General features: G+C 42.2%; 1 protein-coding gene across 1 annotated transcript; it reads right to left on the bottom strand.

Annotated features, from left to right (window-relative positions):
• Nucleotides 1-816: 816 nt before the first annotated feature.
• On the bottom strand, nucleotides 817-22,890 carry ccdc90b (coiled-coil domain containing 90B). Its single transcript, XM_078221880.1, has 9 exons — nucleotides 22,618-22,890; nucleotides 20,908-21,027; nucleotides 12,847-12,950; nucleotides 9,975-10,076; nucleotides 4,936-4,977; nucleotides 4,763-4,834; nucleotides 3,654-3,707; nucleotides 3,240-3,354; nucleotides 817-2,135 (listed from the first exon to the last, which is right to left on the bottom strand). Exons 1-9 carry the CDS (start codon nucleotides 22,721-22,723, stop codon nucleotides 2,077-2,079), a joined length of 774 nt encoding a protein of 257 aa, XP_078078006.1. The 5' UTR covers nucleotides 22,724-22,890; the 3' UTR covers nucleotides 817-2,076.
• Nucleotides 22,891-23,579: the final 689 nt, after the last annotated feature.

The following is a 23,579-nucleotide window of genomic DNA, read 5'->3' as shown; positions in this document are numbered from 1 at the left end:
GCTGAACTTGCAAATTAGCTTTTTGTGATTTATGCACGAGGACTCCCAAATCCCTTGGTACCAGTCTTTCTCTATTTAAATAATATTCAGCTCCTTTATTCTTCCTACCAAAGTTCAGAACTTCACATTTTCCTACATTGCATTCCATCTACCAAGTTTTTGTCCAATCACCTAACCTGTCCAAATCCCTCTGACTGTGTCATCCTCACCACTTGCCTTTGCACCTATTTTTGTCATCCACAAACTTAGCAAAAGTACATTCACTTCCCTCAACCAAGTCATGTAAATAATTGTGACCCCAGCACTGATCCCTGTGGCATTCCACTCGTTACAGGTTGCCATCCTGAAAATGTCCTCCTTATCCCAACTCTGTTTCCTCTTTGTTAGCCAATCCTCTATCCATGCTGTAATACTATCCCAAACACCATGGGCTCTTATTAAGTAGCCTTTTGTGCAGCACCTTATCAAATGCTTTTTGGAAAACCAAGTATATTACGGGTGGAATTCTCCGACCTTGCCTGCTGCTGCGATTCTCCATAGAGATGTGGCAAATGAACTAACTGCTATTAAGAGAATCTTTACAATGACAGACTGTATCTGCAGCAAGCCCCAAAGTACAAATCAATTTGCCTATTAGCAAAGAGGCATTTTTTTTGTGCACCCCTCACAATGAATGTATATGTGAAAAAATAAACTCTGTAAATGGTTAGCAAACTCAATTCAAAATTCCTGGTGAAACCTATACCTGAATTGTGTAAATGGGTTGTCCATACATGCACTTATTTAAATGTGATTTTATGCATCTCTTTAGAAATAGAGTAAAATTGTCACGCACTTTATTCCGTTTTTCTTAAATTTGCATGAAGAGTAACAGAAGGCAGCTTTGGCGCTATAGGGGACCATTGAGGATGCAGAGAGGTCATTTGGGGCAGAAGATCAGAGGTTGAACCAATCCAGGTTCTCATTTACACCTGAGACCACACTTGTAGAGGAAATCAAGAAAGGGCATGGGAGGGTTCGGGTGATCACTTTCAGATTTTTATATAAGCTCCAACAACACTACACACACGGATAGGGATAGACACTGAAGTTACTGCCTATAACCCTGCATTTTAATGAACGCAAGGTCAGAATTTTCTGCCGCTGCCAGCGAGAATGGAGAATTTGGCACTGAACCCAATCTCCATTTTCTGCAGCGAGATCAGAGAATCCCGCTGGCGTGAACAGCTGGGCAATTCTGGCGATCAGTATGGGTTTTAAATAAGCCTCCTTCTAAAAACAAAAGGAATGTTCATCTTTGGTGACATCATTATCATATGACAATTATTCTAATCAATTTCGCATGCTGCGATTGTCTTTACAAAACTTTCAGATACTGGTTTCATTCTGATTCTCCAAAGAATACATGGTTTAATTGCTGCCGCTTTTCAACCGTAACAGGAATACATTGTATGAAACAGTACTTGGTAGCAAGATAAATCAACTTGGTTCCACAGATACATTTTAACTTTCCTTAATTAGCTGGAAACTGCTGCCACACACTGGCCTGTCAGTCCTTTCTAACCTGAAACATTGATTGGAATTGAAGATAAGAAAGCAAGTAAAAAACATTTGTTTGAAGTGAAGGCGTAACTGCTGAGCATCCAAGTATCAGCATCCAGCTCAGCCAGTTCTGCCTATAAAGTGCACAAAAGCCCCCTAGCTTTAACACCGCAACCAATACGGAATCTCATTACGCCCTCAAAGAGGCTGTTCCATGACAGGTTTTGTGCTGTGATCCCACTCACCAGCAATAGGTTAAGATCAACCAAATTCAGTTCACACGAGAGCCTTACAACCAATAAGAAGCAGGATCATCTCCCACCTCACTAGCTGATATTTAGAATAATTTCTAAACACAATTAACGTTAATGCCACATAACTAGATTTCCCCAAACACAGCAACAGAACAGTCACGTAGCAGATTGACAATCCATTCTCCCCAGAACAATCCTAACATTTTATCTAAAATTCTTTTCAAGATTATTAAATTCCATCGGCTCTCATTGCTTGTCGTTGAAGGTCACTTTTTATTTTCTATTTTTGCCACAGTCGATAAAATCCTAACGCTATTGCGAGGCAGGTGAAGACAGATGCTGTCGAACAATAAAGCAGAAAACAGAATTAGATAAATTTACACTTTTCTGTGAAGCTGAACTCCAAACTCTTATTTCAGAACATACAGACGACTGACTAGACCAGAATAGAAGTGCGCATTCAAAAAAACATAGTTGCATGGGGCAAAAGCACTGAAATAAACGGATCTGCTAAATTTAGAGGAAGCTCTGTTTTGGATGCTTGGACAGAAAAGAGTTAGGTTTGCACAAATGATGCGAGTTAAAGTGTGCTGGGATGATTGAATATATAGTTCCATATCTTGACCGAATTAATTCTTGGGGGTGGGGGGTCCCGCTGCCACTCTGCATAGCAATCAGTCAGTGAGGGCAGCTATTGGGGCGGGGGGGGGGGGGGGGGGGGGAGGATTGCTCTGGAGGGGGGAGGGGTGGAGGGAACCTGCCTCCCGGGGGGGGGGGGGGGGTGTTTCCCAGGGTGAGGAGGGGGTCTCCCGGGGTGAGGGGATTGCCACTGCTGGGGGGGGGGGGGCGTCAGGGCTAGCCCGGGAATTGTTGTGGGGGGCCGTGATCGGGTTGTGGGGGGGGGGGGGGGGGGGCGTCAGGGCTAGCCCGGGAATTGTTGTGGGGGGCCGTGATCGGGCTGTGGGGGGGGGGGGGAGGGGGGGCGTCAGGGCTGACCTGGGAATTGCTGTGGGGACTGCAATCGGGCCGTGGGGGGGGCTGGAGGGGAAGCACTGCGGGGGTCCCGGGCTGGCCAGCGATTGAGCTGGCCAGCAAACGGGGAGTCTGACAGATCGGGGTCACTGCGCATGCGCAGAGTTCCAGAACTGTCAGACTCTGGCGCAAATAGGCGCCGCCCCTCCCGGGTTTTTAATGAGATTCACGATTGGGACCTCTGCAGTGCACAGAGTGGGGAGATTCAGGTGAGAAGTTGAACTGACAAAACAGTCGTGATCTAGAACCTAGATTGGTTTTCCGGCCAATTCAGTGCTTTTGGGAGAATTGCCCCCACTATTTATTATTCTCCTCTCCCCTCCTCCTCTCCCTTTTACCACAAGGTAAACAAAACGGGAGCAATTCTCTAAAATTCTATTTCATAAATTCAACTCCCTTCCATGAGCCTACCTGCAAGATACCTCACTGTTTCCAGTTTAAGAGATTCCAACATGGTCTTAAGTGAAGCCACATCTGTGTCAATTTTTTTGTTTGTTTCTGTAATGGCACGGTCTGTGCCCGAGTTCTGAAAATAATCCATACAAAGAAATCACAATAAGTAAATCTGCAAGGAGCGGCAATGTTGCATTCACAAGATGTCACATTGTTGTGCTCTCAAGAGCAGAGTAGGTCACAGCAAGCCATAGACATCACCAAAAGAGATTAGCTAGTCATTATCATATTGCTGGCATTACAGGAAGAGTGAGAGCCTTCACAACAAAACACTGGAGCATCATCATTATACAACTGAGTGATAATCCATACTTCTTTTCCAGAAACTAAAAATCTTCATTCGTATTAATTAATAATCTTTAAAAAACTTACCAATTCAGTAAATTCATTTCTAGAAGTCATTAACTGCTTCTCCCGCTCTCTAAACTAATGAAAAATTAAATTATTATAGATGTGAAGTGTTAACACCCGCTCAATAAAATGATTTATTGAGATGATCATATTTATTAAGAAAATTCCATCAAATATTTGAGGAAATTTCTTTGTACATTTAAACCAATAAGTTTATTTACTTCATTTGTAAATGCGTAGAAGATCACTTTGGAGCTATAAAAGGATTTCCCATCCCACTAGTATTTGCACACAGGCAGGTGACTGGGATAGTTGGTTTCAATGTCACACCATTATTACTTGCTGAGGCCATTGTTCAGTGGTAGTTTAAGTCTGCATAGTCATTAAGTGGTTCTACAGCAACCTTTTCAGTTTAACTGGTATCTGAACAGAAATAGAAGTATTTTTCAATCACCTTTATGGTAAGTAATTAAATGAGATTATTTTAAGAATACCCATTTCTTGATCTGAAAGCCCTTCACCCCCTCGGTTAATTATTTACTTGGCTCTTAGAACTTGGCCCCACATTGTGTCTTAAATGCCCACAGATTTTTGCAGAGCTTCTTGTGGAGTTACAATGTCCTTCACATACAGTACATTTGAATTCATCACCCGGACCATTTAAAAGCCATTTTACACCTGCCCATTGTGCAGAAGAAGCCACTCCCCATTTTTTCGGATGAACCTGTTCCATTAAAATGTGAATTTCAAAACTACTTTGAATCCACGACGACTACAGACTGCCTGGAAAGTTGCCCTCCACCCAGCAAGAGATTGTTTGCCATAGCTCCCTCCCACTGACTTATTTTACCATGATTGTCCCCTGCCGATATGTTTCTCACCCACAACCAATTTGTTCCCCTTGCTTGGAGTTATTTTACTCTCCATTAGTTACTCTGCTTCCTTTCCCCCTCTGCCCATCTGACTTCTTGCTCCAATTATCTCCCCAGTACTCTGCTGTACCTCAATACTGCACTTTCCTCCATGCACAACACTGTGGAAAATTGACTAATTAAATTTCAACAAACTTTTAGCAAAGGAGGCAAAATGTAAATGAGCAACAAGCTAGCAGGAGTATCAAGATACATTACCGTGTCCATAATTCTGCTCTTCTCTAAGTTCATGTCCAGTTTTGTATCACTTCTGATCTTCTTAACTTCATCCTACAAAACCAAGAATACGATGATGCCCTATCAGCTCAAAGTACTTAAGAAACAGGGGGGTGCCTGTGATAATTTAAGATCGGTTCTACATGGCAACTTACCAAAAGCAGTTGTTTCAGATGCTCCAATTCAATTTTTATTTTCTAAAAAAGAACAAAGAACTGAGATAAAATACTCTTTGAAATGCTCAAAGTATAATCAAAACACTTGCTTTGTTTAAATAATCTTTAATTGGTGGCACACTGGCATTCAGTTAGAAGCAACTACAGCAATGACAGGTAAATCAACATTCAATCCTTTATGTTACTGGGAACATAAAGCTGCTGTTGATTGAATAATTCATTGATAAATTAAACACTTTTCATGATTCATACATCTTGAGTCCAGGTTAGGAAGGTGGTATTGGCTGTGCAGAATTCTGGGTTGGTGATGCCACAGAATATTTGGCTTCCATTTGATCAGGCAAAAGTTCAATGTCTCATCTGTTAAGTAGTGGCTTTGCCAATGTAGCACTTCCCCAGGACGACAATGATGTGTCCGCCTAGATTGTAGTACAAGGGGTTTGAAATAACCTACTTCTGACTTTGAGCAAAGAATGTTGCTAACTGAGACAAAGCTTACACTTCCCAAATCAAGTCTCATATTTCAATCTATCCTGCTTTACATCAGTAGAGATCTGGGAACATTATATATAGCACAAAGTAAAATAATTTATTGGAGGCCAGACATCGCTGCAGGTGTTCCTCAGTGTATCTGATGAAGGGGCAGCGCTCCGAAAGCTAGTGGCTTGTGCTACCAAATAAACCTGTTGGACTTTAACCTGGTGTGGTGAGACTTCTTACGGTGTTCCTCAGGACAGTGTTCTAGGCCCAACCATTTTCAGCGGTTTCATTAATGACCCTGGGAATGCTCGTTGATAATTGCACAATTCCTCAGGTACTGAAGGAATCCAGGCAATGGTCATCTCTAACAAGAGAGTCCTATCACCTCCACCTAACATTCAAAGACCCCTCCCCTCACCCCCATCAATATCCTGAGGATCAGCATTGACTATTAAATTGATCGGACCAGCCACATGAATATTGTGATACACGAACATGTCAGAGGCTGGGTATCTGGAGCCAGTAACTCACTTTCTGACTCCCCTAGGGGTTGTCCATCTACAAGGCACAAGTCAGGAGTGTGACAGAATACTTTCCACTTGCCTGGATGAGTGCAGCTCCAGCAACATTTAAGAAGCTCAGCACCATCTAGCACTGGTATCCATTCCCCACCTTAAACATTCACTCCCTCCACCACTGGCATTCAGTGGAAGCAATCTGTACCATTTATAAGATGCAATTCAGCAACTTGCTGAGGGTTCTTTGACAGCACTTTTCAAACATGCAACCTCTACCACCTAGAAGAGCAGTGGCAGCAAGCAAATGGAAACACCCTCAACAGCAAATTCCTGTCCAAGTCATACACCATCCTGACTTGGAAATATATCACTGTTCTTTTATCGTCGCTGGGTCAAAATTCTGGAACGAAGAACCCGAGTATGTACCTACACCACACAGGTTGCAGCAGTTTAATAAAAAACAACCTACCATGGTGTTCTCAAGGGCAATTTGGAATGGGCAATAAAATGGCCTTGCCAGTGATGCCCACATCCTAGGAACGTATTAAACAAAGGAAATGGGTTGATAACTACATTAACTTGTCATAAACATTGATCATTGAAAAATACAACAGATGAAGATTTTATTAGATAAAAGCCATACAGTATTCCAGTATTGCCACTGGAGGTCTCTATTTTCAATCTGTCAGAGGACCAGCAAACTAGCCAGTCGCACAATTCGAAACAGATTTCACAGGAAACTCGATTTCTGTTCATTTGCAAAATGTTGAGTCCAACGAAAGTGGCTGTTCCATATTGACAGGAATATAGCATGATGAGATCATCTGTTTTACTGACATTGCTTGAGGGGTACATTTTGACAACGTCACTGAATGTGCTGAGCATAGTCTCAGGAGAATTTTTACACTAATAGCTTTGGTGGCACTACAGGGTATTAACACAAAAGTGTTGAACGATTCTCTTCAGTTCCTGACACCAAGTGTAATGAAATTAATTGCAAGAGGAAAAGGATAATCAGAGGCAAGAATCACATCTAAATGGTGCAAGCCATTGCTTTGAGCCAAGCGAAAGAGGCAGTAGTCTAGAAGCTGCCTGTCTCCACACTTAGCAACAGTGGGCTCATGGCTGGAGAAAGTGAAGAGATGATATTGTTTGCACACTTGTGGAGTGAATCACTTTGGATACCATGTGGTGCAGGTGTTAGCATACACAGTGAATCTCTGCTGGAAGCACTGCGAACAAACAAATTATGACATCGCTTGACCTCACATTTTGGAGCTCAATACTCCAGTGAACCTTGCCTGTTCAGCAACAGGAAGGTACACCCAGCAGCACTATTTAAAAGGGATCAGCATCTATTCACAGTTAGATGGTGGCTCATTTCTTCTGTCCATTGCCACAAAGGTCTAAAGGGAATGATGTGCTAGGTGCTTAAAGTCCTTTTGCTAACTTCAAACCAGGTGTTCTCACTCATGGGCGCAATAGGTAAGTATTCTGCCTGGAATGCTGCTTGACTGGAGAATCACAGAGGTCACATGGATTATGTCAAGATGCTGGAAGAGGGAGGAGGAGAAGGGGTAGAAGAGCACTCACTAGGAGATCATTGCTTCCCAGGGTGTCCAGGGAGCATTTTTCCTACCTCAGTCTGAGTGAGGAACCACATGCGATATGTCTGTACTTCAGTAAGGATACCTCCGTGAAATGTTGCAGCATAAGGTAGGTGACTGACGCTCTCTATTCATTGAGAGCTAACATCTTTCTCTCTTGCCAGAGGAAATCGGGGGAGTGAGCGCACAATTTCATGAGGATTGTAGGCTATGGTTCAGGGTGCAACTGACTGCACACACATCGCTTAACTTGGTGCAGCACGAGGAGATGATGGTGGGAGGGAACTATGACAAATAATCTTACATTGGGTGGAGGTCATAGTGGAAATTTGGAGGCCCAGGCAAATATTCTGGGGGCTTGGATTCAAATCCTACTATGGCAGCTGGTGGAATTTAAACTAAATTAATAAAATCTGGACTTGAAATCTAGTCCCTGGCGCGGTGACCATAAAACTATCATTGACTGTCATAAAACCATCTGGTTCATTAATGTCCTTTAGGGAAGAAAATCTGCCGTCTTTACCTGGTCTGATCTACGTGTGACTCCAGATCCACAGCAATATGATTGACTCTTAATAGCCCTCTGAAGTGGCTTAGCAAGCCATTCAGTTCAAGGCAATGAGGGATGGGAAAGAAATGCTGGCTTTGCTAGAGATAGCCACATCTCATAAATGTCAAACTACCTTATGGAATGAAAAGAGTTTCCACTTCTTCTATGCTCAGCTGATGTGCGACTATAGGCAGCTAAGCTTGCAATGCTTGTTATCTTCAAGTTTTTAAGTTTATTTATTTGTGTCACAAATAGGCTTACATTAACACTGCAATGAAGTTACTGTGAAAATCTGCCTGTTCAGGTCCACTGAGGGAGAATTTAGCATAACCAATTCAGCTAACCAGCATGTTTTCAGACTTGTGGGAGGAAACCGGAGCACCCGGGGGAAACCAGGAGGTATCCTGGCTACAGTGATGCCTTCAGTGTGCAGCAGTTCTTTGTGCCAGTGACATTTAAACCACCACAACAAACTAAGCATTGGCTACTGGGGCAAGGGCTACTGGGGCAAGGGCTATCTGTTGATGATTCTACTGTGCAGCCCGTGTACACGTGCGCAGCATGCAAACAATGGAAGCCATGCTACACAAAGTGCAAACCAGTGACATGCTGAAACAAAACTTCTGTTCTCCAGTCTGCTCAAGAAGACCCCCCCAGTACTTGGTCAAGCATGCATTAAGATTCATGGTGGCCAGCTCCATGCTGCACAACCTCACTATCTTGAGGGGACAACCCTTGGTGCCAGCTATATAGTGAGCTGTTCAGGGGTAGGAGGAACAGGGACAAATGAAACAGATTTTTTCTAAATCGGCCATTCGGCCCATTGGGTCTATTCTGATCAAAGATAAAGTCTTATCCTACTATCCAGCTCTTGGTCAGTAGCTCCGTCGGTTAGGACACTTCAGGTGCATATCCAAGCAATTTATAAATGCACTGAGAGCTTCTGCCTCTATCACCTTTCAAGCAGTGAGTTCCAGACTACCACCACTCTCTGGGTGAAACTATTTTTCAACTCCCCTTGCAGTCTTCTGCCAATTACTTTAAATCTATCCCCCTTAGCTACTGAACTCTTTGCTGAGGGAAATGTATCTTTCCTATCCACATAGGCCACTCATAATTTTCTTTATGTCAGTAAGTCTCCCACCACTTCCACTGTCTTCAAATAAGACACTCCAGTCTATCCAACCTCTGCTCAATGTTAAATTGCTCCATTCCAGGCAGCATCATTAATCTCCTCTGTACCCTCTCTGGTACAATCATATTCTTCCTGTAATGTAATGTTGAGCGCTGTATGGAGTATTCCAGTTGTGATCTAACTGGTGATTCATACAGCTGTCGCATAACTTATATTTGATTTCACAGCTAATAAAAGAAAAATATCCCACATGCCTTCTTAACCATGTTCTTCCTATGAAAATTAATCACTTCCTAGTTCTCTGCATGGAACATAATCTTCCGCTTTCCACCTCCTCCATCAAGGCCTCCAGTGCAATGACTTTAGTTCTTCATTGTTTCTCCATGTCAGAGTGAGTTCCTGCATGACCCGTTCAGATTCAGCCGTGATTCACACCCCCTTTAAGAGCTGCAGTCTCGCTTCAAGTGATGCTCGGAAGTTATGATGTTTGGGCCCCCTGCTGATGAGTGTAGCTAATGAACAGCAGAGTTAGCACAGACAGCAAGCAGGAATCTCTCGTGAGCGTGCAGCAGGAAGTCTGCATGCTGTCTTTACTACATTGAATGGGTGTGGGTTAGTCACACAGTGCAATCCCTGTGCCCATTTTCAGGACCTTACCCAGTTTAGCCCCCAAAGCTGTCTAATTCTATTAGGTACTTTTGTTATCGCGGTGTTGTTTGGAGTCATACCTCATTTTCCATCCTCAGGTTTGAAAATTCACTTTTCTCCAGAATAACCATGTCCTTTCTTATTGAGTCCAGGTGGGCCATGATTTGCTGCAACATTATTTCCTGAAAGAAACAGTTGTCCCAAAACATAAACAAATTGTACGATGTAGAGTCAAAATGAATCACAGAAAATCTCTTTATTCAACATATTATTTTCCTTTATTAGTTCTTTAAGCTTTGCACTGCATATTGCAGAGAAGGGAAATAGAAAATGTGTTTACATTGTGGATTCCATTTTGTATGGTTTTAAGAAAATGTACTTTCACCACCCTCTCCCCGCTGCCACTGTCGCTCACTTTTATTTACAGGCAGCTCCAAAGATTTGCGGGTTAGGTTGATTGGCCACGCCAAATTGCCCCTTAGTGTCAGGAAGATTAGCAGGGTAAATATGTGGGGTTACAGGGACAGGGCCTGGGTGGGATTGTTGCCAGTGCGGGCTCGATGGGCCAAATGGCCTCCTTCTGCAATGTTGGGATTCTATGATTCTATGAGCTCTCATACTCAGTCAGTCTGTTGGAAGTTGCTTGGTGGTAAGGAGGTGGAGGGATGCCACCTCCTCCCAAACATCAGTATAGAGATAGAAGTAGTACTCCCCATGCAAGACCTAGTCACAGCCTTGATCCAGACATGGACGCGAGAGAGGAATACCAGAGAGCTGCAACTAACCAGTTCTTGATATGATGGCAGCATTCAATTGAGTTTGGCACCAAGCAGTCCCAGTAAAATAAAGCGGAATGGGAGTCAACGGGAAAATCCTGTGGAGGCTTGGTCACACCTGACACATAATAAGATGCTGCTGGTGGCCAATTGTTGTCCCAGGGCACTGCTGCAGGCCTTCCTTAGGACATTGTCCTTGGACCAACCATCTTCAGCTGCTTTTTCAATGGTGTCCTTTTGTTATAAAGTCAGAAGTGGAGGTTGCTCGCTGATAATTTTACACTTCCATTTATACTTTCTCTAATTACAAAATGACCACCGCCAATTTACAGTAGGACCAGGGCTCCATTCAGATTTAGGCTGACAAGGGACAGGGAATATTAAGAGAAAACCCTGCCACCTTCTGGTGACCTTCAACCATATCAACGCCAACATTTGTGGGTGGGAAGAGGGACAGTCACAGCAGCCATCATGCTTGCAAGAGCAGGGCAGGTCCGACCCAATGGGTGGTTCATACGCTAACCCTCAAAGCCTCTTCGTCATTGACACGGGTCAAGTCAGAACTTTGATGGAATATTCGCCACTCAACTGGCTTTGCACAGCCACAAAGGCATTCAATAAGATTGGCACTGCCTAAGGCAGGGGACGTAGCTTTAATGATGCCCAGGGATTGAACTCAATATCCATCCATAGTACCTCAATGTCCAGTGGCTGCATTTTGTATATCTACAGTATGTGCTACAACAACATACCAAGATTAATACACCACTTGCTGACATTGTGACTTTTACTATTGAGAGGACAAAATCAGTAACACAATTTCCAAGTTCCCCTCCAGATCAAAACCAACCTGACTTGGATATATATTGTTAATCCTTCATTACTGACCAGTTAAAATTCTTGAATTCCCCATTGTAAGAGAACTATTGACCCAAGAACTGTGACCGTTTAAAGAGATGGCCCAGGAAAATTAGAAATGGGTAATAAATATGACGCACATCCCAAGAATAAAAATACATCCATGGATCACGTTGCAACTATGCATCCTCACACTCCTATCTGTAGGAATAGGACAAGTGGACAAGTCTCTTTTCTGTTAAAATTGGTCAAAACTATTAGATGACAGAATGAAAGATCTGATGCCAAAATAAATGATGTTTCTATTTATGCTTTTTTGGCAAATAATGTGCAATCTACTCAGCATTGAGCAACTGCTGTGCATTAGAACCAGCTCAGCATGTTTAATGAAGTGGGGTGGAGGTGCTGGATTTGGCAACAAATCACTTGTCCGAGCATAATCTAGATTTACACCACTGTCAAACAACAGAGGTTGAGTTGTTTATGTCAGTAGTTGCAGCTGACAGGATAAGAAACAGGCAAACGGTTACCTTCACCTGTACCTGAAAAGGCAGAAATACCCCGAGAAACATACATGCATTCAAAATCAGGAGGCAAGAGTACAGTGAACATCATTCAGAAAGGAACAATTAAACAACTGGGGGTGGCACAGTGGTTAGCACTGCTGCCTCACAGTGCCAGGCACCCGGGTTCAATTCCCGGCTTGGGTGACTATGTGCAGTTTTCACATTCTCCTCGTGTCTGGTGGGTTTCCTCCGGGTGCTCCGGTTTCCTCCCACAGTCCAAAGATGTGCAGGTTAGGTTGATTGGCCATGCTAAATTGACCCTAGTTTCGGGGCGGATTAGCAGGGTGAATATGTGGAGTTACGGGGATAGGGTGGGATTGTTGTCGGTGCAGGCTTGATGGGCCGAATGGCCTCCTTCAGTGCTGTAGGGATCCTATGATTAAGATACTAGAAAATGTAAAAATATTCTTGAAGGTAATGTATAAGAGAAAAACAAAGCAGGAAAAGGGAAAGGTTAGACAGAGAGCAACTGCCTCTGAAACGGTTTCTAAGGAGCAGTTCAATGTGGTTTACTTATCTGAATCACTGATTTCCACAACTCTTGCCCCAGGACTGCTTTATTGCCACTATGTTAAGATGTGTTTTTATCAAGTTCTTTCAAAAGAAATGGGGAATTCCTTTTCCTTTCTTCAAATATTCAGAAGCAAATTTACCCATACCAGCTCTTCTATTATTGTTCAGAATTCCATTGAATATCAGAAAATACCTTTAAAGGCGAGTTTCTAGTACACACTCAGAAAAACTGCACCTACCTGCTGTGCTTTAGTGACCATATCCCTGTACGTGGATTCCAGATTAGCGGAGGTTAAATTTGATATTAATGTAACTATAGCCTCTGCTTGCTCTTTCGGAAAACCTTATCACCGAAAAAAAGAAAAGAAAGAAAATAAAGTAAGAGACTGTTAAACAACTATTTTTCTAACCTACCTGTCTTGTTGCCTAAAGGACTTCTCATCATAAGTTCCTGATCTAAACTGAGCCGCCAAATAAAAGAGGGACTTGCATTGTTACAGCTTCTTACAAAGCCTCAGGATGTCCTGAGATGCTTTACAGTCAATGTAGAGCTTTTGATGAATAGTCACCGTTATAATGTAGAAATCTGACAGCCAATTTTGTTCACAGGAAGGTTCTACAAACAGCAATATGATAATGATCAGATAATTCCTTTAATGAAGTTGGTTAAGGGATAAAAATTGATCAGGACACCTCAGGGGATCCTTTTTCAATTAGTGTCTTAATTTATAATTACACTCACTACAGAGGACTGATGGACATTAAACCCAGGGCCTATCTGTAGGACATAGCCATAGAGTGAAGGCCAATCACTCCATAACAAGAAGCTGGGAAAGAGAAAGATAGGTGGGCACATTGCCTGAGCTGGTCACAGCTTGTTATAGAATGCCAGAGATAATCCCTGAGAGTTGCTCGACTGCCAATCCTCTTGGCCAGGCATCATAAACAGGAGATCAAATACATTTACAAAACATTTTTTAAAATATGGAGCAGCATAATGACTCAGATATCATAATGACTCAGACTCATCTATTTCAGCTTCAACAGGTTCTTTGACTCAAAAGTGCCTGCAGATAGGAACCTCTCGAGATAGTCAGGGAAGACAGGCCAATGAATCTTCCATCACATTGGTGGGGCACAAGACAGGATCGAACATCCTGTTGTACTTTGGAGGAGTCTCCTGGTGGGTGGTGGTAAAGACCATGGCCAAGGCTAATAGACTTCTTGCTGGTTTGTCAAATTTTCCATGCTCTCCGGCCCATATCTTTATCTTTTGGTTTACAGTTTGTTAATGTAGTTACTGGCTTCAAATTCTATTAATTTGTACTCTTCATTGAACCCTGCAAACATTTGCATTTATATAGTGCCTTTAACTTAGTAAAATATCCAAAGATGATTCACAGGGGCTTAATCAGACAAAAGCTCACACTGAGCCTAAGGAAGAGATCTTAGGACAAGTTACCAAAAGCTTAGTCAAAGAGGTAGGGGGTGTCTAAACAGGAAAAAGAGCTGAAGTGACAGAGAGGTTTTGGGAGGAAATCCAGAGCTTAACACATGGATAGATGAAGGCACAACTGCTAATAATGGGGTGAAAGAAGTGCTTAAGGGACAAAAGGAACACAGATGGTTGGATGGCTTGATATAGAGATAGGAATGGGTGAGACCACGAATACGAGGATGAGAGTTTTAAAATTGAGTATTTGGGGGCTAATGTAGGCCAGCAAGCATCCAGGTAACTGGTGAATGGGAATTAGTCGGAGAACATAAGCAATAGATATCGCAGGTATTCACAGATGGAATAAACATAAAGGCCATGGTTTTTGGGGGTCAGGCCGAGTTGGGAAGCCTATAAAAATAGTGCAGGATCCAACTATTGGATTCCTGCCTCCATTCTCATTTCCAGCAATCCTTGCTAGTGTAAGATGAGGGTATGGGGAGTAGGCTTACCTGCAGCAATTCTGCCCTTGCCAGCTCCATAATGGAGGTGGGCATTTCAAACAACCCTGCAAATTTGACAGAGTTGAGCCTGTTCTGTTGGTGGACATAGTTCATGGTACCTTAGAAGAATTGTGAACCACAGGGGAACCCTAGTCTTGAGTCGGGAACCAAAAAAAAAGCCATTTAACATAATTTATCAAATTCCCCAAAGGGGGAATGAAATGCCCACATACATTCTCATAAAGCTGTCAATTAATCACAGCCATTCATGGTATCAATGACAAAAAACTATTATCCATTTCACACCTCTTAATCATAAGTAAATAAACACACAGGCATTGAAGAAAATCTTTCAAAGCAAGATCAGGTCATTACAAGATAATAACGATGTTAATGAAACAAAGCTATCACTTCTCTGTGGGCTGTGTCAACATTCCCATAGGGCTGATTGTATTATGTAATTTTGGAGCTAAGCCAAGCATTCAGAGGACCTGACAGTCATGATTACAACTGGACCAACATCCCAGTAAATGAAGTCAGACCTTCTAGTCTGCTATCCATCTGCTTCCATTGCCATCTTTGGCCAGCTTCAGAAGGTGGTAGACCCATCTCCATACCACCCCAGCCTCACCAGAACAAAATATGGTGGATTGGAGCCTCCTTGATGAAGATGGGTTAACAGAATCAGGAAGATTCCTGACTCACACTTCCGTCTCTTTTACGAAAACCTGATTCAAAAACACCGATACTTAAGGTCAATACTGACATAAAACAGTTTATTACTGATATAAAAGAAGGCAAAACACATGTTAGATAACATCTAAAGTTACTTTTCAGCCAATATAGTTTAAGATGACCTATGGTAAATATTACATCAATAATTCCTTTTCTTTTCAAATGCTGACCTATTTCATTACCAAGCTGTGATACGACCAGAAAGAATGCTTTCTGTGGCGCATCTGTAAAGGTTAGTGACCATCGTAGCTGAAATGTCAAATTTCCTTTGTCTTCTGAGAAAGTAGAGGCCTTGGTGGGCTTTCTTAACTATAGTGTCTGCATGGGGGGGACCAGGACAGGTTGTTGGTGATCTGGACATGTAAAAACTTGAAGCTTTCGACCCTTTCTACTTTGTCCCCACTGACGTAGATGGGGCACGTTCTCCATTACCCATCCTGAAGTCAATGACAATCTCCTTTGTTTTGTTGACATTAAGGGAGAGACTAATGTCGCCACATCAGTTCACCAGATTCTCTATCTCATTCTTGTACTCTGTCTCATCATTGGATGAGATCCCACCCACTACAGTGGTGTCATCAGCAAACATGAAAATCGAGTTGGAGGGGAATTTGGCCACACAGTCATAGGTGTATAAGGAGTATAACAGGGGGCGGAGAACACAGCCTTGTGGTGTTGAGAATGACCGTGGAGGAGGTGTTATTGCCTATCCTTACCGATTGTGGTCTGTGGGTTAGAAAGTTCAGGATCCAATTGTAAAGGGAGGAGCAGAGGCCCAGGCCACGGAGTTTGGAGATGATTGTCATAGGAATAATGGTGCTGAAGGCTGGGCTGTAGTCAATAAATAGGAGTCTGACATGGATGTCTTTGTTATCTAGGTGTTGCAGGATAGAGTGCAGGGCCAGGGAGATGGCGCCTGCTATGGATCTGTTGTCGCGCTAGATAATCCATAGTGGATCCAGGCAGTCTGGGAGACTGGAATTGATTAGTGCCATGACTAGCCTTTCGAAGCACTTCATAATGATAGATGTCAGAGGCACCGGACGATAGTTATTAAGGCACACTTCTTGGCTTTTTTTTGGTACTGGAATGATGGTCGGCTCCATGAAGCAGATAGGGACCTCAGATTGTTGTAAGGAGAGGTTGAAGATGTCTGCGAATACCCCCACCAGCTGATCCGCAGAGGATCTGGGTGCTTGTCTGAGTGCCACATCCGGGCCAGTCACTTTCCGTGGCTTGACCTTCGAGAAAGCTGCTCTGATATCTGCAAAGGTGACCTCAGATACAGGTTCATCTGAGGCTTCCAGGATGGAGGGCGTGCTCTCACTGGCATCTTGCTGAAAATGGGTTTAGCATGCATTTAGCTTATCAGGGAGGGGTGCGTTGGAGCTGGCAATTTTACATGCCTTCATCTTGTAGCCTGTTGTGTCTTGCAGACCTTGCCATAGTTGGCGGGGGTCTGTGTGGCTAGCCTGGGACTCTAGCTTTGTCCGTTACTGTCTTTTGGCATCTTTGATGGATCTCCTTAGATTGTATCTGGCTTTCTTGTAGAGGTCAGGGTCGCCTGACTTGAACACCTCAGACCTAGACTTCAACAAGCAGTGGATATCCCTGTTCATCCATGGTTTCTTTTTGGGAAACATGCAGATTTGCTTCTTTGGCACACAGTCTTCTACACACTTATTAATTAAGTCAGTTACTGTAGTGGCGTACTCATTGTACTCGTGGCAGATGAACTTAGAGCTTGGATTAGTACTTCGAACTATGATGTTGTTGCTATTACAGAGATTTGGTTATGGGAAAGGCAAGGTTGGCAGCTTAACATTCCAGGATACAGATATTTCAGGCGGGATGGGGGGATGTAAAAGGGATGGGGGAGTTGCACTACTGGCTCAGGAGAATATCACCGCTGTACTGCGGTAGGACGCCTCGGAGGGCTCATACAGTGAGGCAGGATGGGTAGAGCTCAGGGAAAGGAAGGGTGTCGTCACAATGTTGGGGGTTTACCATAGGCCACCCAACAGCCAGCGGGAGATAGAAGAACAGATATGCAGGTAGATTTTGGCAAGGTGTATTCTATGATTCAATGAATAATTGAAGTCAGTCTGGAGTCATGTTTTTAAAGCATTTAGATAGTTACATGGGTAAGATGGGTATAGAGGGATATGGGCCTAATACGGGCAATTGGGATTAGCTTAGGGGTTTAAAAAAAAGGGCGGCATGGACAAGTTAGGCGGAAGGGCCTGTTTCCATGCTGTAAACCTCTATGACTCTATTAACTGTTACATAAACAGAGTTTGTCACAGCAGTAACTCTGTTCTACCAGTCTCGGGTTCAGGAACAGAGTTGAAACCTGCATTATCTCCATCCAGTAATGGGGCTTTGGAGGGTCCAACCGAAGCTGTGGAGTTGGAACAGAACATTTTCACACTAGACAGTGTGGATGGAGCGAAGGCAGAATGGAGATATGAGGCAAAGAGTTATAGGACTTCTTTTCAATAGCAACCAAACACATCATGCCAGCTCAATGTTTTTATAAGTGAGCCAATTATTTTTATATGAACTGTGTGGTTCCTGTGAGAAATTAGCACTCAATGTGAAAGACAGAGATTTCTAATAAACTATTTTGTTACATGGTTGAATTGTTTGTGAAGATACTTAGAGACACTGCAGAAGGTGTACAACTAAAACAGAAATGTTCCGATCCTCTGCTTATAAATGTGGATATGTTTTACAATCTTTTTAAATGTTGAAAAATATCTTGCGTATTCCTGTCACACAGGACAATGAATGTACTCCAATTCAAAACATTTTAAAGTTGCGGATCAGGGTGATTTGCAGCAACTGAAGATGAAAACATTGTATGATCAGCTCAGTTTAGGCCATACAACATGCTTGCCTCCTCACAGAAATACATCCGACTGTTAGGAGACTGCAGGCAACTTCCTCCCAGTTCTGTGGGATAAAGTAGTTGCCAACAAGAGTCAAGCAGTGTTCACAACCCACACTACAGATGCTCTATGAAATATAAATCCATAAACAGGAACAGTTCTGGGTTTTTCTTGGGTTCTGCTATATGTAAATACTGAGGCTAGCGCTGGCAAAAGACTGAACGGGAGTGGTCTTAAAAATACAAGCATGCAATCCTAAGAGAACAGTCATGGCTTGTTAATAAATACAAGTGATATCTCACCAGCATTCTTTCGGTCACAGTGGAATATTACATTTACTCTATGCGTAAATCAAATTGGATGGTCACACATTTCAGAGAGGAAGGGAAGCGGGTGATTTAAATGTGTGTCACTGAGTTGCCAGTAGTACTGTCACAGCTCTGTGGTGCAGCAGTCCTCAAGTCTTTGAAGATTTAACATGATATGCAAAAATATCTACATTTACAAACCATCTGCACATCCCTCAAAAAATCTTCATAAGCAAGTAACAAGATACTCGATCCAAAGCTTTGCTTCATTGACTCCTAATTTTTCACAGAAACCACCATTATCTATTCAAAATGTAATTGGCTTATTTGTAAAAATATTTGGAACACTATGCACAGTTTTGGTCTCCATATTTACAGGAGGATATAGTCACATTTGGAGGAAGCGCAGTAAAAGTTCATTAGATTGGCCCCTAGGATGAGAGGGTTGTCCAGTGAGGAGAGACTGAATAAATTGTGCCTATACTTTCTGGAGTTTAGAAGAATGACCGGTGACTTACTGAAACATACAAGCTTCTGAATGGGCTTGATTGGATAGACACAAAGCTTGTTTCCCTGGCTGGGGATCTAGAACATTAGAGCCCAGATTCAATATAAACGACCCATCATGTAGGACTGAGTTGAGGAGAAATTTATTGACTCAAAGGGCTGTGAATCTTTCAAATTCTTGATTCCAGAAAATTTATGGATGTTCCATTGTTGCATATGTTTAAGGCAGAAATAGACAGATCTTTGGCCTTTCCGGAAATGAAGGGTAACGGAGAGCAGGTGAGAAAGTGGAGTTGAAGCTGAAGATCAGCTGTGACATTAATGGATGGGGGAAAGCAGGTTTGACAGGCCATCTGATTTACCCCTATTTCTTATATTCTTATTGAGCTATCGTTATGTGTTTAAGCTTAATTTTGTTGTAGAATTTTATAAACAATTTATGATTTAACAACTAGCTCAGTTAAATTTTCATGAGAATTGCGTATCTGTGGATTTTTTCTAAAGTTGTTAAATAGACAGAAGCAGGTCATGTATCATGTACACAGATGAACAAATCATTCTGAATGCAGTGTAAGCACAAATTACTATGGCGATGGAGTGATATCACAGCGGTAACAGGCAGATTAGGATAAGGCAGGGCAGGCGAGCTAGACAGCTGGTAAGAAAGAAAACCAGGAAAATAAAGTAGGAAACAAGTGGTGTTCCAGATTTAATCAAAGTTCAGCAATAAAATGGTATACATGAGTGGAAAATACTCAATCTATTTGCCTTGTTAAGAACTAAGAAGGGAACGGTTATTTCTTTGGGAGTTCATCATAGATCACTGGAAAGGAAAGAGAGTGAGAGAAGTAAATAGACAAATTAGAGAATAATGCAGAAGAGCTGACATCCAGATGGGTAGATTTATTTATCCAAAGAGTGGGAGAAATGCAACGTAAGTAGTGAAATGGGACAAGGGTGTTCACAATGTGTCTAAGATAATTTTCCAGTTTCGGTACTTGTAATGTAACAAGGAAGAGGTAGTAACAGATCTAGTCTCAAGAAGTGAGGTGTAGCAAATAGCCAGGGGCAGGGAAACAGTGAGCATAGGTTCAATTTAAAAACACTGACTGGGAAGAGAGGAAAACCAACACATTTCAATGTGATTCCAAGGCAACTAGTCCACAAACTGGACGAAGAAACAAATAGTGCATTAGACACTGAATAAACTGAGTTACTTTCAAGCAGATTAGTACAATCTGGATTTCTTGCCACAGGAAGTAAAGGGTGTGTAGGAAAGAAAGAGTCTCCTTGCATCGCTAGGATTAAAGTTAAAATTAATTTTTAAAAATCTGATGAAGCTTGGACTAATGTTGCAAAAGAAAAACAAGCAGAATATAGAAAGTTAGGGATTATCTACAATCATAGAATCCTTACAGAAGGAGGCTATTTGGCCCAGAAAGGATAAGAGGGACTTAGAAGAAAGACTAGCCAGTAATAAAACAAACATAAAAAATAGAATAAAGAAATGGACTAAACAAATATGTAAGTAAATATGCCTGTTTTGGAGGATCAAGGAAATGGTAGAAAGACTAAACAAGTACTAGACCTCAGATTTGACAGGAGAATATGAAGTGGAAATAAAGGGTATAGGAGGAGGAGGTTGTTGAACACAAGATAGGCTCATTACAGAGGGTAATGCTGGTGGAATTCTTTCATTTCCTTCCTAGAAATTACAAAAAAACTAAAAACACCAAAATTAAAGATAGTTTTGTGATAATTTAACTTCTTGTAATTTTAAAACCATTAACTGAGACATAAACAAACCCATATTTAGTCCCATCGATGCAGTATATTTATATGGATTGACTTTCTTCAGCAACATACTGCACTTAATCTGGATAAAATGAAACTCAAAGAAGGAATGCTGCTTTTTTCTCACCGTTATTCTGCAGCTCCAGAACCAGAGCATGAGTATCAAAGCATATCTTCCTCGGATCCTGGGACAATAATTCAACTTTTCTAACATCATAAGTGTGCAACAGGTTAGCAGTTAAAAAACCTGCAAACAATCAAAATAGATCCACTTCATCCAATGCTCAACAAGACAGTGTCCAGGAATATCTAAAACATGTAAATCACAATTTATTTTATAGTAAATTATATAACATACTCTTTTATGACATGGCAGTATTGGTTACTTAAGGTAAAGAGCTGACAACAAGTATCTTTTGTTTGAGATATTTCCATTGCATATTGAAATTAAAAGATAGCTATAAAAAGATTTACCGTCTTTTGAAGAAAACACAAACTAAAAATAGATAGCACAAAGTTGACTTTCCCCACCTCCTGTCCATTCCAAGGAACAGGAAGTTATTCCAATGATTGTCCCAAGGATTCAAAACTTTACACTGGCCTGTTGCCTACAGCTGAATGACATTGGGAGCACTTGCTAGTTACAGTGTATTGTATAAGTTCAGCTGGTCATGTGCTTCCCTGGGGGAAAGTGACAGTACAAGATCAGCTCTCAGGTTTAAATGTTGAATGCAGACTCTCTGGCGTGTAAGATGAAATAACTATACAGCTGCCTGCAGATAGGGAGAGGCAGCAAAGCAGGTCTTTGGGGATAAAACAGTCACATCCATTTATATATTGGATTAGTAGGAATGGATGTTTGTATCTATTGCACATGTGTAAAATTATGGATGATGACACTGGGCATTTAGATGTACAGTTTCACAGTGTGAGTGCGTAGTCCTTCATAGTAAGGACTCGGCAATAGGAAGGTAACAATGGCAGGGTTTTTGGAATCATAGGATCCCTACAGTGCAGAAGCAGGCCATTCAGCCCATCGAGTCTGCAATGACTCTCCAACAGAGCATCCCACCCAGACCTGATGCCCGTAACCCCACTTATTTATTCCACTAACCCCCTAACCTAAACATCTTGGGACACTAAGGGGCAATTTAGCATGGCCAATCCACCTAACTTGCACATCTTTGGACTGCGGGAGGAAACTGGAGCACCCAGAGGATATCGACGCAGACACGAAGAGAATGTGCAGACTCCACACACAGTGACCCAAGCCAGGAATTGAAACCAGGTCCCTTGCACTGTGAGGCAGCAGTACTAACCACTGTGCCAGCGTGCCACCCTGTTTTGTTTTGACCCTGTGCTCTGGGTTAGGGTTGATGACAGTGAGGTCCTGATAATTGGTGATCATGTTGGTGGGGGGAGGTTTTTACCCCGTGCAACTAATATATTTTATGGCAATATTTTTGCAATGGATAATGGAAAATAATTTGAACAAGTACTCTTTTTTATTTCTGCTATTGTCTTCAATTAACTTATTATTTTCAAAATGAGTATCGCGACTTTCAGCTATGATCCCACTCCCTGAACCCTATTGAGTTTTGGACTGGGCAAAAGAGAAAAATGGAAATACCCTAACAGGGCTGGAAGGGAAATCTGTCCAGAGGTTACCTGAGTGATTGAAGGGCGTCACTGACAACCTGTCAACCCCATTCGCATACATTGCCTGGGGTAAAGGACAAACTTTTTAAATTCCGTTCAGCGCAACTACAAAAGTAAACTTGGCAGCGTCTTGACAGCTCAGATCCTACATTTTTTACAATGTTAAAGTTACACTCACCACGTTTTGACAAAGCTCCGGGACTCTGGGCTGAAAGATGCTGCAGGGTACGAAGTCGGAAGTTGCAAGTTTGTAACAAAGTCTTACAACCTTGTATCCGTTTCATGACCTGCCTTTGCTTCTCTTACTACTCAGTCTTTTCTAGTTGTCCTCACAGTCATAGAAAGTGCCAATAAATTGCGAGCTAAATAAATGATAAAAGCTTATTTAACAAAACAGCACTCCGCCCTGTTTGACATTGATGTCATTTCCACTCTTGAAATTACAAGCCTCGCGATCTCTTAGCGTTCAGGATAGCATCACCTTGTGGGCTGGAGAAATAATGACACAACTGCCTGGCAGAAGACAAGAATTGCAGTATTTTCTGCAATTGCACTTTTAGTCCCCTCCCCTCTTTTGATTGTTGCTGGGATGTAGTTTTTTTTAACCAGTTGCTTTATGAGCTGGAACAACAGCTCTCCAAGTCTCCTCTCAGCCATTTTACCCCCACCCATTTTTAACGTGTGGAAAATGTGGGGCTGGAAAACAGACAAGAGGAAAATCTCAGTCTAAATGACGTGTGACAGATAGATAGGCCCCTCACAGTTCAAACCTATCCTAACCTCACTCTTCCTGGGGTGGGATTTTCTAATAGGGGTCGAACATCAGAACCAGGAAACAAAGTTGAATTGCCACCCTCTCTACCAGGACAGAAAAATCATTTGTTGCTGCTCCTACCAACAGTCTAAAGAACTTACAATTGCATAGCACCTTATCACATCCTCAGGAGAGGTCAAGGTGCCTCACAACCAACTAATATCTTTCTGTGGACCAACAGAGCTTCAACAAACAATAAATTGGATGATGGCCAGTTAAGATACACTTGGTGATGATTGAGGGATGAATGGTGGCTATAATTGATTTTAAAAAAAATATCTAGCTGAACAAGCAAGTGGGATCTAGCTCTAACACACAGTCTAAAA

This window comes from Mustelus asterias, chromosome 10 (assembly GCF_964213995.1).
Source record: "Mustelus asterias chromosome 10, sMusAst1.hap1.1, whole genome shotgun sequence".
Lineage (NCBI taxonomy): Eukaryota > Metazoa > Chordata > Chondrichthyes > Carcharhiniformes > Triakidae > Mustelus > Mustelus asterias.
Note: the sequence above shows the minus strand (reverse complement) of the source record. Positions and strands in the feature narration are given on the sequence as shown.